General features: G+C 33.6%; 2 protein-coding genes and 1 long non-coding RNA gene across 3 annotated transcripts in view; 1 reads left to right on the plus strand and 2 right to left on the minus strand.

Annotated features, from left to right (window-relative positions):
- The window catches only part of LOC136808223 (progesterone-induced-blocking factor 1-like), a 35,124-nt gene extending 20,708 nt beyond the window's left edge, over positions 1-14,416 (plus strand). The window contains exons 9-15 of the mRNA XM_067064759.1: positions 2,550-2,700; positions 3,412-3,502; positions 3,864-3,966; positions 5,100-5,230; positions 5,747-5,831; positions 6,038-6,223; positions 14,274-14,416. Coding sequence (XP_066920860.1) covers positions 2,550-2,700; positions 3,412-3,502; positions 3,864-3,966; positions 5,100-5,230; positions 5,747-5,831; positions 6,038-6,223; positions 14,274-14,357 — 831 coding nt within the window. The 3' untranslated portion in view covers positions 14,358-14,416. The remainder of the gene's footprint in view (positions 1-2,549; positions 2,701-3,411; positions 3,503-3,863; positions 3,967-5,099; positions 5,231-5,746; positions 5,832-6,037; positions 6,224-14,273) is intronic.
- Positions 6,605-8,108, minus strand: LOC136808221 (succinate receptor 1-like). Its single transcript, XM_067064758.1, has one exon. It carries the CDS (start codon positions 7,785-7,787, stop codon positions 6,651-6,653), a length of 1,137 nt encoding a protein of 378 aa, XP_066920859.1. The 5' UTR covers positions 7,788-8,108; the 3' UTR covers positions 6,605-6,650.
- On the minus strand, positions 9,058-12,613 carry LOC136808222 (uncharacterized). Its single transcript, XR_010846844.1, has 3 exons — positions 12,276-12,613; positions 10,449-10,511; positions 9,058-9,899 (listed from the first exon to the last, which is right to left on the minus strand). It is a non-coding gene; the product is annotated as an uncharacterized lncRNA (long non-coding RNA).
- Positions 14,417-14,909: the final 493 nt, after the last annotated feature.

Genomic DNA, 14,909 nt, shown 5'->3' on the forward strand with positions numbered 1-14,909 from the left:
ACTAATTTTCTTAGATGATTGAACTGCGTCGATTAAATTTCCGGTTCAGACGAACGTTTCGAATTTCTCAAACCGTTTTAACAACTTTTTAGAACAAATCATTTAAATGTTGATGCATTCTGATGTTTTCATCCATCATAAAGATATAACATCAACAAGTCATTGTGTTTTGTTAATCCATACGCTTATAATAAACATGTCAAAAGTGAGATAATATTCAAAGTAAATTACGTCATCTACACACAATTACATGTAACTTGAAAAAGACACGTAAGGTGGTCGAAATATCGTGAAAGAAAAATGTGTTATGTTTTATCAGGTTTTATTTCAATTACATGTAAAAGTATAGATGAAAAAGAATTCCTTTATAAGCTTAATTTTATAATCACTCTCAATTATTAATAAGCCTTGACTATTAGAAAGAATTTTCTTTCTATCAAAGATTAATAAGAAGTAGCTCCAATTCCAAAGGAATCTTTAGAAAATAATTAATTAAGTGCGTCTTTTCTTAGCTGCAATCTTGCTCGAAGTATATTGAGACTTTAGTGTATTTTACCGTTTTTCAGAATTTAAAGTTCGGGCGAGAATTACTTTTTGAGGGTTCGGTGGTTTCTAGGCTATTATTCCAAGCCTTTATATTGAAACAATTTTGAGCTTTTAAATCCTGAGATCCTAAGGTCCTAAGGCTTAAGTCTCATGTTAAAACTCTACTTTCCAACTCTACTTTAACGCGCTTAAAAATCATTTGTGGTGTTTAAAATTTCACAGGGAAATCCCCTTTGTCTCAAATATTTTGTGTGGGATTGTAGCACCGACTTTGATAAGTGGCGCCAGTCCGTCACTTCAAAATATCAGATACGGGTAACTCTTGCTAATTCGAACTCAAACGGAACGAGTAGATTTGTTCGAATCGAAGAAATATTTAAAATATAGAGATAATTTTAAAATGTGTGCACTCACCCAATATGGTGATCTCTTAATGAGGTCCGGGACACTTTTTAAAAGGTTAAAGGTTTTATTTTTTCATAAGTTAAGTGTGCCCGTTTCATATCAGACACTTATTGCCGACCCAAAAAAATATCAGCGTTTTGATTGGTCGAGAGCATCGAGATATTTGCGATATTTCATATTTCTTTAGTCTGGAAATATGACCGCGTTGACTTTTGGGGGACTGGGTAAGCGGCGGGAGAAAAATCAAAACAAAACAGCCGAAAAGAACTGACTTTCGGAGAAACTGACTTGGGAATCAAAAGGGAGAAACGCAACAAAAATATGTTCAGATTAATTTTTACTTTGGAGTTCTTCCATAAAAGACACTAAAATCAAATCTGATGAACTAAGAATTTATTATAAAACAACTTTTGGCAAACTTGTCCGTGTGATAACCAAACAGTTTTTTATCAATGCATACAAAAAATTTGAGATTCTTGAATGTTTGCCAATAAAATTTCTCATAACATAACAAGGAAAGTGTAATGTCTTGTATTTAACCAAATGACGAGTGATTTTTATAAAAGTTCTCTCCTAATTCTCGTTCTCGACAACAACGTAGTCTACGTCCTTGACTTTTCAACTCAACAATCATTATACATCTTCCTTCTAAAATTCGAAACATTTAGAGCTTGACGATAATCAAGAAAGTATCCAAATTGTTTTGCTGTTGAAAAAATGTTGTTCTTTAACCATTTTTACAAGCATACATTACCATCATGGGACTCCTTTCCTCTGCTATTCTTTCCCATGGCCATGTCACCGAAACAAAAACATAGAAAAAGACTGAATGTTATCAATCTGATTAATCCATTGATGGAGGGTTTCTTCTCTATCGAAACCATACTGTACATCATCTGCATTTTGAATTATCAATCTAGAAACTTTCAAATACATCTCTAAAAAATCTGCAACTCTTCAAAACAAAACTTCTGGATCGAAAATGATCGAAAAATGTTTCTCTATTTTGTTTTTGTGTGAATATTTTTAGCGGGAAGTTATCGAATGTTATTTTGTTCGAATCTAACGTTCGAATTAGATTTTCGAATAAAAACATTCGAAAGTACACAGAAGCAGAAGAAGGCGGAAGTAAGTTTAAAAACAAAAAGAGGACAATTTTCTTGAGTCGACAATAAATTAGTTATCACATGACTTCTCGTGCAATACTCGATATTTTACTCGTTCCGAGATTTTACCGATATTTTTCCTCGCCTAAAGGCTCGGAAAAATATTACGGAAAAATCTCGGAACTCGTAAAATATTTCTCGTATTGCACTCGAAGTCATGCGATAACTAGTACATATTTCATATCAGGACAGTGTCTGCCTATTGTTATTATTGTGCTGATATAAGCAAAAAATATTTTTCTTTTCCTCTTTCTGACAAATCATGCTCCATATCTGTGTCAATCCAACGTGAAAAGGCTTGAAAATCAAAATTGATGAGTAAGCAAATGATATCACTCTTATTTAAAAAACAAAACCTTTAAATAAAGGAAGTCATTTTAGTTCGCCTTGAATAAGCTTCAAACACGCTAAAATTTTTGATATTATTTTAAGGCGGTGAACAAAGGATATTACGATTTGAAAACGTCTTCTCAGAAGTCTGTGACAGAATTGACATCGAAGAATGAAGATTTGAAAAACAAGTTAACTATTTACGAAAAGCTTGAACAAGAACTCGATGATGTCGTCATGCAGGCTGCGGAAAGTAAGGATAAAAATGCAGTTTTTCCTCTAAGTTCTTTCTCTATCATAAAACATGATAAGGTTGTGCTTTTTGTGCTCCCATAGTTAGGTATGAAAGCGCTATTTATATGATACTTTGCATACTTTTGCAATTTTTGCTTTAATGATCAAATTGAAATTGGGTTGTTAATCACATTGGGTGTAGTCTTTTCGGAGTGTCATCTCGTCCGAAATTGTAAAATAGATACTACAGTAAACACTAGTGTGGTGTGAAATACCGAGTGTTTCCAGCTTCCTATCGACATTATGTAGATTTTCTATATATAGCTTTGTTTGCTCATTTACACGTTTTTCATAAGAACAAGCTATATAAGAAACATAAGACTTCGATGGCCAAAATTTTAAGAAAATTTTAAGGCTTTGGGGACTCTATAACACCCGATTTCTTAGAAAAACGCACAAAAATACCCACAAAATGGCGGAACTAAGAACATGTTAAGAACATTTAACATCTGAAGGCTTCAAAAATTTTGGATGTTCTTATAAAAAAAACGTGTACAAGGTTCTAAAAAAGCAATGCATTGTGGGATTGTTTTGGGGGTATTACAATAGAACTCCCTCGAGGAATTACTAAGAGATTTCTCTTGTAATACTCCCGAACCAATCCCACAATGCATCGCTTTTTTAGAAAAATTAAAAACTCCGATAAGCTATTCCTACGCTCTTTTTATAGTGACGGATGAAGGAGATAGTGAAAGAGTGTTATTTGCTTATGGTTATGGTGCAAATGTCCCAAGTACTGCTAAAAGGCGAATGCAGCAAAGGTAACCCCTTTCCTTCCTCACTGAAAATACTTTATACCACACGACTGTAAGCCAAATCTGGGAATGTATGTGTTAATCTAGCCTGTAACAAACCCTTCTTCGCTGAATGAAAGGATAACGCGAAGTTCAAAATATAAAAAACGACTGTGGGTGGGGTGATACAGGCTAGTGTTAGTCCGTATAAATATGCTTTAGTCTACACCTGGAAACTTATGAAGTGTTTTGTGCCGATAGCATTCAGTATGCTTGTTCCTTCGGTAACACCGTTGTACTTGATGAATGACTACTGGACTTGAATGCAATTTATTTTACTGGTACTTGATGAATACCTGGGTTTATTGAGGTATTTTGTTCATTTTAGTGTGCAACTTGCGAGACGTGTTTTGCACTTGGAAAGGACTAACACTTCGTTACGTCATGAAGTCGAAAGGGAATCCAAAAAGAGCAAACAAGTATCCGAGGAGGTATCAGTAAAATGTTTTTTTATTAACATCGCTTGGTGATGCATTCATGAGCAGAACTTCCCATAAACTACAAACTATATTGAGAAGGGATTTTAGGGCGTCAAAAATTTTGCTGAATCTTGGAAATTGAAAAAATAATAAAACAGTCACACATGTTTTTATTAAGGTTTAAAATACCAGAATACTGACAAAAAATAAGGCTAATCACCGTCACCGTGGTCTGGTTTTAAAATACTGTTTTCTCGTCTCTTTTCTTGTCAAATCTCGTAATACCGTAAAAATACAAATCTATCTGGTTCGAATTTGCATACTGATTTTTTGGACCTACCTTAAGGTAGTGTCCTATAAATTAACCCGTGTTCGTTAGTTAGTTCGTTAGTACGTTAGTTACCAACTTTTCTCGAGATTGGCTCATTCAAATTTTCTGATTTTTTGCACAAAGGTGCATTACTATAAACCCTCGAATGTGACGGAGCCCAATTTTCGAAAAAAAAATTTTTCCGGCCGGTAGAACCGGAAATGTCCCGAAAAAAACGGTTTTTTGAGATTTTCTAGAGATTTTCTCATTAGTTTTTTGCGATTTTTTGCACATAGATGCACATTAGTACTGCCGAAAAGGTGTTTCTTAATTGCTTTCTCCGTTCCAATAGATATATAAATCGAAATTTAAAATTATACATTACTTCCATTAAATTCTAATTATTCGTTTTATAAATAGGTAGGTCCATTAAAGTATTACTTGTTATTATCATTATCATCAGATTTTAGGTATAATGCGAGAATGAGTAATTTACAATAATTCAGTCCAAAGAACTTCAATATTTTACTAAATCTCCTTGTTAAGGCAGAGTCAACCACTCTTTTTTCAAACTTAAAACAAACGTTAGCAAGATGTGGTAAATATTTGCAGAGTGGTAAAAATGAAAAGAAAGAGCCTTTGATTTATTGTATAGAACTTTAAGTTTCATGCCGCCCGTATGGACGACAATCATCAGCTAAAATCTGTTTTAAATTTGAACAAGCTCTGATATCATCGAGCACTCTCGGCAGATAGAAGAAATTAGACTACAGAGTGGTATAGATGAGGGTCATATAAACGTACGTCTAAAAGCATTGTCTTTTCATCATTTCAGCTTCACAATGCAAACAACTTATTGAACGAAGCACAGCAGCCATACAATTATTTGATCGAAAGTATTCGCACTCGAGATGAACAAAATAAAACACTGAAAAATACAATCGAAACATTAGAGGGTGATATGAGGTACCCGCTTTTTTTATAAGAATGGTGTAAATCCATTTCATCATAGATATTCTTAAACTTTTTTGGGAAAAATCATCCTTAAAATATTCTTACAGCATTCTTATGTTAGGATCCTAATTCAGACTAGATTGAACATTTAGTACGTACGTCTGAAGCATAAAATGGTATTTTTGTGTAAGGAGTGAGCCTTATTTGGGGGTAATTGACAATTTAAATTGAAAATGCTCTAAAAATGGCATTCTTAGCTTGAGTAGCAAAATTCAATGATGGTGATATTATTAATTTTTTGGCCATTTTCATCCTGGACATTCTTATAAAGTGTATTCTTATAAGATAAAAGAAAAAAAGCGTGTACCCGACTTCTGAAGTTAGCACTTATTCCGAGACAGGAGACACCTGTATAGTTTGAACTCTTCATTATTTGAGAGGGTGATTGGCATAGGAATTTGACATTTTATTAGCTGTATTTTAATCAGAGTCGCTTGCAATCTGTAAGTAAAGGATCTTTCTGCGCAGGACTTGCAAGAAAGAGAATCAAGCATTGAAAACTTCGAACGACCAAATCAGTGCTGACCTGGAACGGTTATTGAACCAGCGAGAGGTAGGAAGGAACATTCGTATCTTTAACTTATTGCACTAAAAATTATGAGATGGTAATACCAACAACCATTCAATATGGGATAAAAAAATTTTTCACTGTAGTTTACAAGTTTTACTCGTGATTTTAGATGTTTGCTTTTTTAGAAGGATCATTTTCTGACTTTATTTCATGTCAATACGTTTTGTGAAAATCATTTTCTTTTATAGGAGCTTGGCGTTTTGAAGCAGGTCGTTCTTGGTTTGAAGTCTTCCGGTCGCGAATCTCTCACTGACCATTCGCTTAGCAACATCGCCAAAACATCGTCGACAGTTTATGGTCCGCACGTTTCAAAAAGAACCACGTCACAAAATGAAAATAATCGAGAAGGGACAGCTCCAAAACCTATAGTCTTTGTAAGTGTGGCTTTTAAAGTTCTCTTTTTGATGGGTTTTTCATATAACTATATAGCCTATTCATGTAAATCTGGCAGCGTAAGGTTTATTTCGAGCCAGATGTATTAGTCTTGGGTCGAGCTAAACAACGTTATCATTAAACAACGTTTGCTAAATGAAAATTATACTCGAATCGAGACAAAATATTTGTCTTTGTGGTGACTTTGGAAATCGCCATAAACTATTGAAAAAATGTTGTAATTTCCATGACTAGGGGATATTTCGAGGGCCTTGAATGGGACTTGGAATCTTAGCATATTAACATCATTCTTGTTATGACGGGCTTCGGATGTATTAAATTATGAAACAATGAAAGAAAAAACATACACGCAAAATATTTTACTTGGCAACCGGATCATATTATTTCCTCCCAATCTTCAATTACACATCATACATGAGATGTAGAAAAAGAGGCGTTTCGAATATTGCTTATAGTCCATCTCCTCGTCGCGTCTCTGCGCGTTTCACCTTGGATGGCGCTTTTCACTGACTCCACTAGCCGTCTTCTGAAATTTTCGTCTGAGATGGAATAAATGAGTACGTTGCCCACTGAATTGCTTACTTGTAGCACAACTAACATCGTATTAATCGGGTTCAGGTAGGCAGGGAAAGAAGACAAGAAGTAAGATAGTGCCAAGTGGAGCAAGTCGTACGGTAGAACCAGCATACTAAAAACGACAACCATTTTGATAAGTGTTCTGTACACTCTCATATTGTTTCTGTGTTCTTGTGAAAGGTCTTTATTACTTGACGTTTTGATTATCAGATTATTGTTTTTACAACGATAGCTTTGTCCAATTTTGTAGTTGAAATAGCACATTGCTAGAATAGCGATGAAGTCGCGTAGAGCGTTCATGAGGTTAGTCGCCTTTCTGAGCCTGGGATCTTTGACGTAACATTTGTCCGTTAGTGTTGACGCGTATGGCGAAACAATAATTGCTGCAAGTACAAGGACAGCGATAAAGTAAAGGCGTATTTTCAACGGCTTTTTGAATGGGTTTTGGATTCGATAGTAACGTTCGAATGAAATGAAAAGAAGAACTCCCTGTGAAACACTTATCGAAAAGGGGAAAGAGCTGATCCATACTATACAAACAGGCTCAGTGAGAATAGATCCTTGAAATGAAGTCAATGTTCCATAAATGAATAACGGTGGCACACAGATGGACGACATCAAATCGATCATAGCCAATAACACCAATCGCTTCTCGAATAACGTTCGATTCTTACATCTGACAAATGTGAAGATGACAATCGAGTTGCCAAGGATACCGAAAACGAATAAAGAATACAATAGGATGACTGCGATTTTATTGGTAGCATCCAGATGATGAAAACTAATATTAGTACGAGCCTCGTTATCAAAAATTTCTTTCGAACAGTTTCTCTGGATAGTCAAGTTCAACAATTCATTAGCAAGTCTTTCCACACTTATTGTTGTTTTGCTTCCATCGACCATCCGGTACTTCTCCAAGTGTGTACAATTGTTCGTGAGGTTGTTGTTTGAAATTGAATATCGTTGCATTTCCGATCAGTCAATGTCTTCAATGATTCTCTTGAAAAAAATAAAAAATTCTTGACCTTTTATTTGGAAAGTCATAAATGACATTGCATATTAAATAGTCTGTACAATGAGTTCAAAACAGGGTGCGTAGAGTTCTTCATGAATTATCGGTGTTTTTTTTAGATAGTCTATTTACAACATCTCCTGATCTTTATCTCTCTCCAATCGTTCTTTTTTTTTGAGATCTCTGACTTCTTTCTTCTTTACATCACGAGTCCATTCACAGTACACGAAAGAACATATCTGCCCCACAACACAACAAATCCAAACTTCTTTCTCAAAACTGTTTAAAAAGCATGCTTTCTTTCAAAACAAAATCTGTTTAGTTTTCGTAAGTGGTCGAATGTGAATCAACCACAAAACATGACATTATGGTAATGCCTTGTTTATTATGTCTTGATGATACTATTATGACTTTTTTAATTTTTTTAATTTCGAATATTGTTACATACGGTTCCACACACAGAAGAAAAGTTGCTCGCGTTTAAATATACCCTCACCACAACATTTTTTTAAATAATCGTAGAGGAAGCGGAAAAGTAATCTTTTTTGCTAACTAATAGCATGGGCGGTCGCTTTCATTGACCCCACAACTGTGCTGGTTAATGTGACTCTTAAACATAATTCATGACTGCGAATCTTTAGTGCACAGTAAAATCCTGGACTCTTAAAATAAGAAAAAAAATCTCAAAATAAGAGCACTTCTCTTAAAATAAGAGAAACACACTTGGGAGACTTTTAAGAGCACTGGCACTTACCAAGTGTATAGACAAGTGCAGAAAACTTACCAAGTGCTCACTTTTTAAGTGCATATCTCTTATAATAAGTGTGATATTTCAAGTGAATTTTTCTTTGATTCCCTTAAACTAAGTGCAAAAATCTTGATTAGTTCAAAACTCTAATGTTTATTTTTTGCCTTAACGGACGTCCGAAACGTAGAACGATTAAAAGTAAACATTGTCTGTTTTGAAAGTAATGCTGTTATTCAGCAAACGTAGTCTTCTTGAAAATATAACTGTTATGAAAATTTAAAAAATTACAAGTCCTACCATTAAAAAAATCGGAAAAAGTAAATTACAATTGCTTGAAATATTCTTTTTAGTATACCATGTAAATTATAAACGGATTACAAAGTATCGAAATAATGAGTATTAAAGTCCATTTAGTGCCAAAAGGGAGAAAAACCTTTTTGAAAATCAAGAAAGGAACAAAAATTAGGCGCTTACAAAGATTTCTAGGTGGAAACCGTAAAGATTTTCAAGTTTTATATTCACTAAAATATAGTTCATGCATTTATTTAGAAAAATATTTTAAAACATCCCTGTAGTTGACAAATAACTTTTTCAAATATTCCAATTTTAGGTCAAAACGCATGAGATTGAGGACTCTTAGATTGATTTCGGTAATGTTTTTGAAAAGGTATGGGGGCAATAAAAAAGGTTTCCAAACTCTGAGGGGGGGGGTGGTTAAAATTGAGCAACCAAAAGACTCATAGGACACCATGTCTCAATCTAACACAGACAACTTAATGAATTTACATCGAGGGGTAAATAACTCGAAAAAATCTTGTTCACTTGTCCAAAATAACCCCAAAAAGTCTAGAAAAAACTAAATCTTAAACCTCAGAAGTTTCCAGGTAATTCCAAAAAATACCAAAAACCCTAAAAAATACCAAAAATCATTCGATCTCTCTTAAGCTTTACTAGTCTAATCTAAAAGACTGGCTCTTATGCAGACAAATCATTACATTATTGATAAAAACAAGAAATATTCACTGCATATTGACCAAAACGACTATCAAATTGTGTCTCAAATTACACATTATTAAACCCAGATAATTATCAATTACTTAAATTCGATGTAGTGATTGTCATCATTGCTCGTGATATTTAGTGTACTGTTTTGAGTTTCATTGATTTCCAAAGGGTGTTTGTTTCATTTTCATGATTGTGTCTAGTATCTCTTGAGAACAAAACTGTGACTTAGAAATCCAGGAGAGGGTCGATAAGGATAATCATGCGTCATTTCATAGTATAAGGTGTCTTGAGGAAAAGGTCAACCATATAGTTTTTCCTGAAAATGGAAGTAAAACATTTATTATAATTGAAACATTTTACTTACAGCCTAATGATTGGCTAGTTTATATGATTGGCGAAGTTAGGTTTAAAATGTCTTGTACAGTCATGGACAAAAGGTTTGTAGACTTCTGCAATATTTGCAAAATACTTCAATATCCATCAAAAACAAGTTCCCAAGAGGTTCTGGGTGCTTTCCTAACCCATCAAGTCTTTCAAAGTCACCCACTGCAGTCTAACCACAAGGGCTAACCACAAGGGCTTGATTAACTGGCTTACACCAGTATCAAAACGCTGATTTTTTGCTTGTGGTTCCCTCAAAAGCAATTCAAAAGTAATGTAACGACTTCAAAAGTATTTTTCTTAACTTCCCTCCCCTTTCAGACTCATTGAAGTGTCATTTTGCTCTATTTCTCATAATTTTTCACTGAAATTTCATTTGTCTACAACCTTTTGCCCATGATTGTAGTGTACTGTACAGATGGGACATAAAATTTGACAGCCCAGATCCAAGATACAAAATAGGAAAAGAGTTTCTTTTGCTTACCATTAGTTCTTTCTGCCTGAAAGTAGAATCCATTATAGTAAGTTTTCTCTTGAGCATCCCAACCTGAAGAAATGAAATAAAAACTTGTTTTCAGATTTTTGAAATTTTGAGTAAAAATTCACATCTATATCTATACTGTCCTTTTGCTTTCTTTTTAATGCAAAGAAACAATTTCCCAAGTGGTTAGCACACACTTTAAAACAAACAGAAATGAGCCAGAAATAGATAATAAATAGATTTAAAGAAGTCATTAAATTTAATGGCAATGGAGAACCATGTTGAGTCTTTCATCTCTTACCATAACGACGGTCAGAGATAAGCAAGTACTTCCCATAAAACACGGTCAGTATTATATGCATGAGAGATCAACAATGATAGAAATCAATTTGACTTTCCTCTTAACTAATATATTTAAATATTTTGACTAAAAGTTCATCATTTTTCTTTAACTTCTGATAAAAGAGAATCATGTTGAACCTTTCATCTCTTACCATAACCACGGTCAGAGATAAGCAAGTACTTCCCATAAAACACGGTCAGTATTATATGCATGAGAGATCAACAATGATAGAAATCAATTTGACTTTCCTCTTAACTAATATATTTAAATATTTTGACTAAAAGTTCATAATTTTTCTTTAACTTCTGATAAAAGAGAATCATGTTGAACCTTTCATCTCTTACCATAACCACGGTCAGAGATAAGCAAGTACTTCCCATAAAACACGGTCAGTATTATATGCATGAGAGATCAACAATGATAGAAATCAATTTGACTTTCCTCTTAACTAATATATTTAAATATTTTGACTAAAAGTTCATAATTTTTCTTTAACTTCTGATAAAAGAGAATCATGTTGAACCTTTCATCTCTTACCATAACCACGGTCAGAGATAAGCAAGTACTTCCCATAAAACACGGTCAGTATTATATGCATGAGAGATCAACAATGATAGAAATTAATTTGACTTTCCTCTTAACTAATATATTTAAATATTTTGACTAAAAGTTCATAATTTTTCTTTAACTTCTGATAAAAGAGAATCATGTTGAACCTTTCATCTCTTACCATAACCACGGTCAGAGATAAGCAAGTACTTCCCATAAAACACGGTCAGTATTATATGCATGAGAGATCAACAATGATAGAAATCAATTTGACTTTCCTCTTAACTAATATATTTAAATATTTTGACTAAAAGTTCATCATTTGTCTTTAACTTCTGATAAAAGTGAATCATGTTGAACCTTTCATCTCTTACCATGACCACGGTCAGAGATAAGCAAGTACTTCCCATAAAACACGGTCAGTATTATATGCATGAGAGATCAACAATGATAGAAATCAATTTGACTTTCCTCTTAACTAATATATTTAAATATTTTGATTAAAAGTTCATCATTTGTCTTTAACTTCTGATAAAAGAGAATCATGTTGAACCTAATTCATCTCTTACCATAACCACGGTCAAAAATAAACAAATACTTCCCATAAAACACGGTCAGAGATAAGCAAATACTTCCCATAAAAAACGGTCAGTATTGTTTGCTAGAAAGGATATTTTCCAAATTTAAGAAGTGGAAAAAATTAAGAATTTCATTTCCCTTCCCCCAAATACAAATAAAGACCCAAGCTGGCCTGTGCACCTCATTAGAACAGAGACTGATTTTTTTGGGGCTTTTCTTAGCTACATTCGACATAGCTTTTAAAACAAAAACAAACAGACAAATCTGTGAAAAACTCTTCATGACTGAAAGCATCTCAAAGCAAAAAACCTTAGAACAATAAAAGCAACAGAAAAAAAAAACATTACATTTATACTTGCCTTTTAAAGTTGTTGCTTGTCAAGATTATTTATCATGGCTTCCTTCCAAGATGGCGACTGAATCTTTTCCCTCGTGTTTTTGACTTCGGTTTTCCAATGTTTGCAAGTGGCGGATAATGGGCGGGAATTTTTACATTTATTGTTTGAAAATTTTGGTCAAAAAAGCTTGCAACTTACTTCCTAGATTCAAAGTATTGTTGATTAAGATATTCAGTAAGTTTTAAAAATGTTTTTAAAGAAATTTTGCTTTTGAAATCTTTTTGTCTTCTTTCCAAACATTTCCACCCTTGCTCAAAGTTTTGCAATATATCTTTTCTCTCTCTCTTTTTCAACGGTTCAACACGAAGAGAGCAAAATTGAATTTTTTTTTTTTTTGTTAACAAAGCTAACTTACTCAATAGGAGCAATTATGAGTAAACAAGACTCTTTGTTTCTATTGTGAGATTTTTTTATCATTATAAGAACATATCACTTAATTTAAGAGCATTTTTACTTGGTTCTTCGACTTATGCTTATATTGTACATAATCTCTTTATCTCTCCGCGTATTTTTTTTGCATAAAATGTCTTTTCCTTGTTTTAAGAAAACTTCACTTATTTCCAGAGTGCGCAAATTTTAGTTTTTATGTCTTTTCCTGATCAAGAGTGTTTCACTTGGAATAAGAAAGTTTCTCTTGAAAACTCTTAAATCTAGATGTATTCACTTATCAAGAAAACAGGATTTTACTGTGTGCTGTTGTGTTATCAAAGAACAGTTTTTTCAAACCTTGTGTTTTGTGAGAGGCTTAAGACCATGTTCACAATATACCGGATAGCTTTTCGAAACGGTTCGATAGCCCATCCGACATAATGTGACACAAATTACGTGTGAAAGTGGAAGGCCCAATTAAGCTCACAATCGAGCCTTCCTTTATACCAAGTTCCCATCACGCAGGCTTTATAATGGAGCTTGTCTTAATCCCTGAGTTTGTAATCGAGTCTTCTCTAACCCGAGTTCACATAACTCTAGATTTACAACTAAACTGTTCCTTATCCCCAAGTACCCATCACCCTGGATTTACAATTTTATTGTTTTTTGTTTTTTTTTAATTATGAAGGAAGTGCTTATAATAAAAAAGATACCCATTGAGGCAAAAATGAAAAGATGTAGTGTTTCCAGAATGCGGCTGGCCGGAAAATTTTTTTTGTTGCTATTTTTGATAACTTGAGATCATTGAAATAAAACTTTAAAGATAACTTTTATGTACAAACAGTATGAAGTAAGAATCATCTAAATTATCTGAATTATCTGAATACTAATGCATCAACTACTAACGAAAATCTGCGGCCGGGTCTGCAGTCGTTGCTATTCGTTTTGTTTAATTATGAAGGGAGTGCTTATAAAAAAAATACCCATTGACTTGTTTTTTTTTCTTCATGACAAAAGTTATCCTAAAAATTATCCTTTGTTCGAGAGCAATAACAGCACCAACGTCCATAAATTGGTTTATAAAACTCTCATCAAAATGATAGTGATCTTTTCAGTCTTGGTTCTACCGTATGATTGTTTTCACATGGCGCTAAAGTTAGTGTCGATCTCTCCACCAAATCAACACTTGGCTGTAGTTTTACAAACAAGCAATTCAGTCTGCAATGTCTTTCATTTATTCCATCGCGGACAAAAATTTCAGCTGGTTTTTGGAGTCTATTAAAAGTACTTTGAACTGTAGACGAACGATAGATACAAGAAAGTTAAGTTTTATAACTGTTACACAGGTCCCTCAGTCGCAAAACACAGCTATTTGAAGTGACATTAATTATGATGGAGTTTGGACATGATATTTTTTGTTTCTCGCCGAGAGGGAGATCGCACGAAAAATCAAAAAACCTCAAAATTTCCTACCTTTTGAAAACTGCAAAATTATTTTCATCCCTCACATTTATTTGGGAGACTTTGCCTAAACCTTAAGAATATTGAATATTTACTAATCTAATATTTTTGTTTATTTTATCACTGTAGGAAAAAAGTGTTCCACCGTCTTGGTACACTCGTCTAAAGAGCAAGAACAACCAGTCAAGTTTACGGAGGCCCAAACCAACTTGATCAAGTTTCCGACCTAGGTCCATTCGGACCTAGGTCGAAGGATGATGATGATGATGATGAACTTGATCAAATACCTTGTTGGTTGTTTCTATGTGCGATTTGAAAAAGTTGAAAAATAATGTTTGTGGTTTGTTGGTATGAAAGTTTAATTATAATTTTAGTTTAATTATTTTGCCTCTTCAATGCTTTCATGTTTTAATAACTTTATTCGAATGTTTGACTGACTCCGTTACTGATAAGGTTCATCATCTAGATTCGTTTTTAACACTAGGGGATTGAATTAACTAGTCATCAATAATGGGCTACCTCAAAACAAATTCAAAGTTCAATTATCACGTGCATCTCATCAGCGAAGCGAGCCTTTTGTGTAGTCCTTACTAAAAATGTCATTATACTCCCCTGATTTGGAAATTGATTTCGTTCGTTTTTCCAAGTAGAAAATTTCTACAGAATCTTTAATGCGAAAATATTTTTTTGAAATGACTAAGCCGACTGCCATTATTAACAATTCCATAAATATTAATACCAGAATACAATAAGTGCCTCGTAAGT

The sequence above is a fragment of the Clytia hemisphaerica genome, unplaced genomic scaffold (assembly GCF_902728285.1).
Source record: "Clytia hemisphaerica strain Z4C2 unplaced genomic scaffold, Clytia hemisphaerica genome assembly, whole genome shotgun sequence".
Lineage (NCBI taxonomy): Eukaryota > Metazoa > Cnidaria > Hydrozoa > Leptothecata > Clytiidae > Clytia > Clytia hemisphaerica.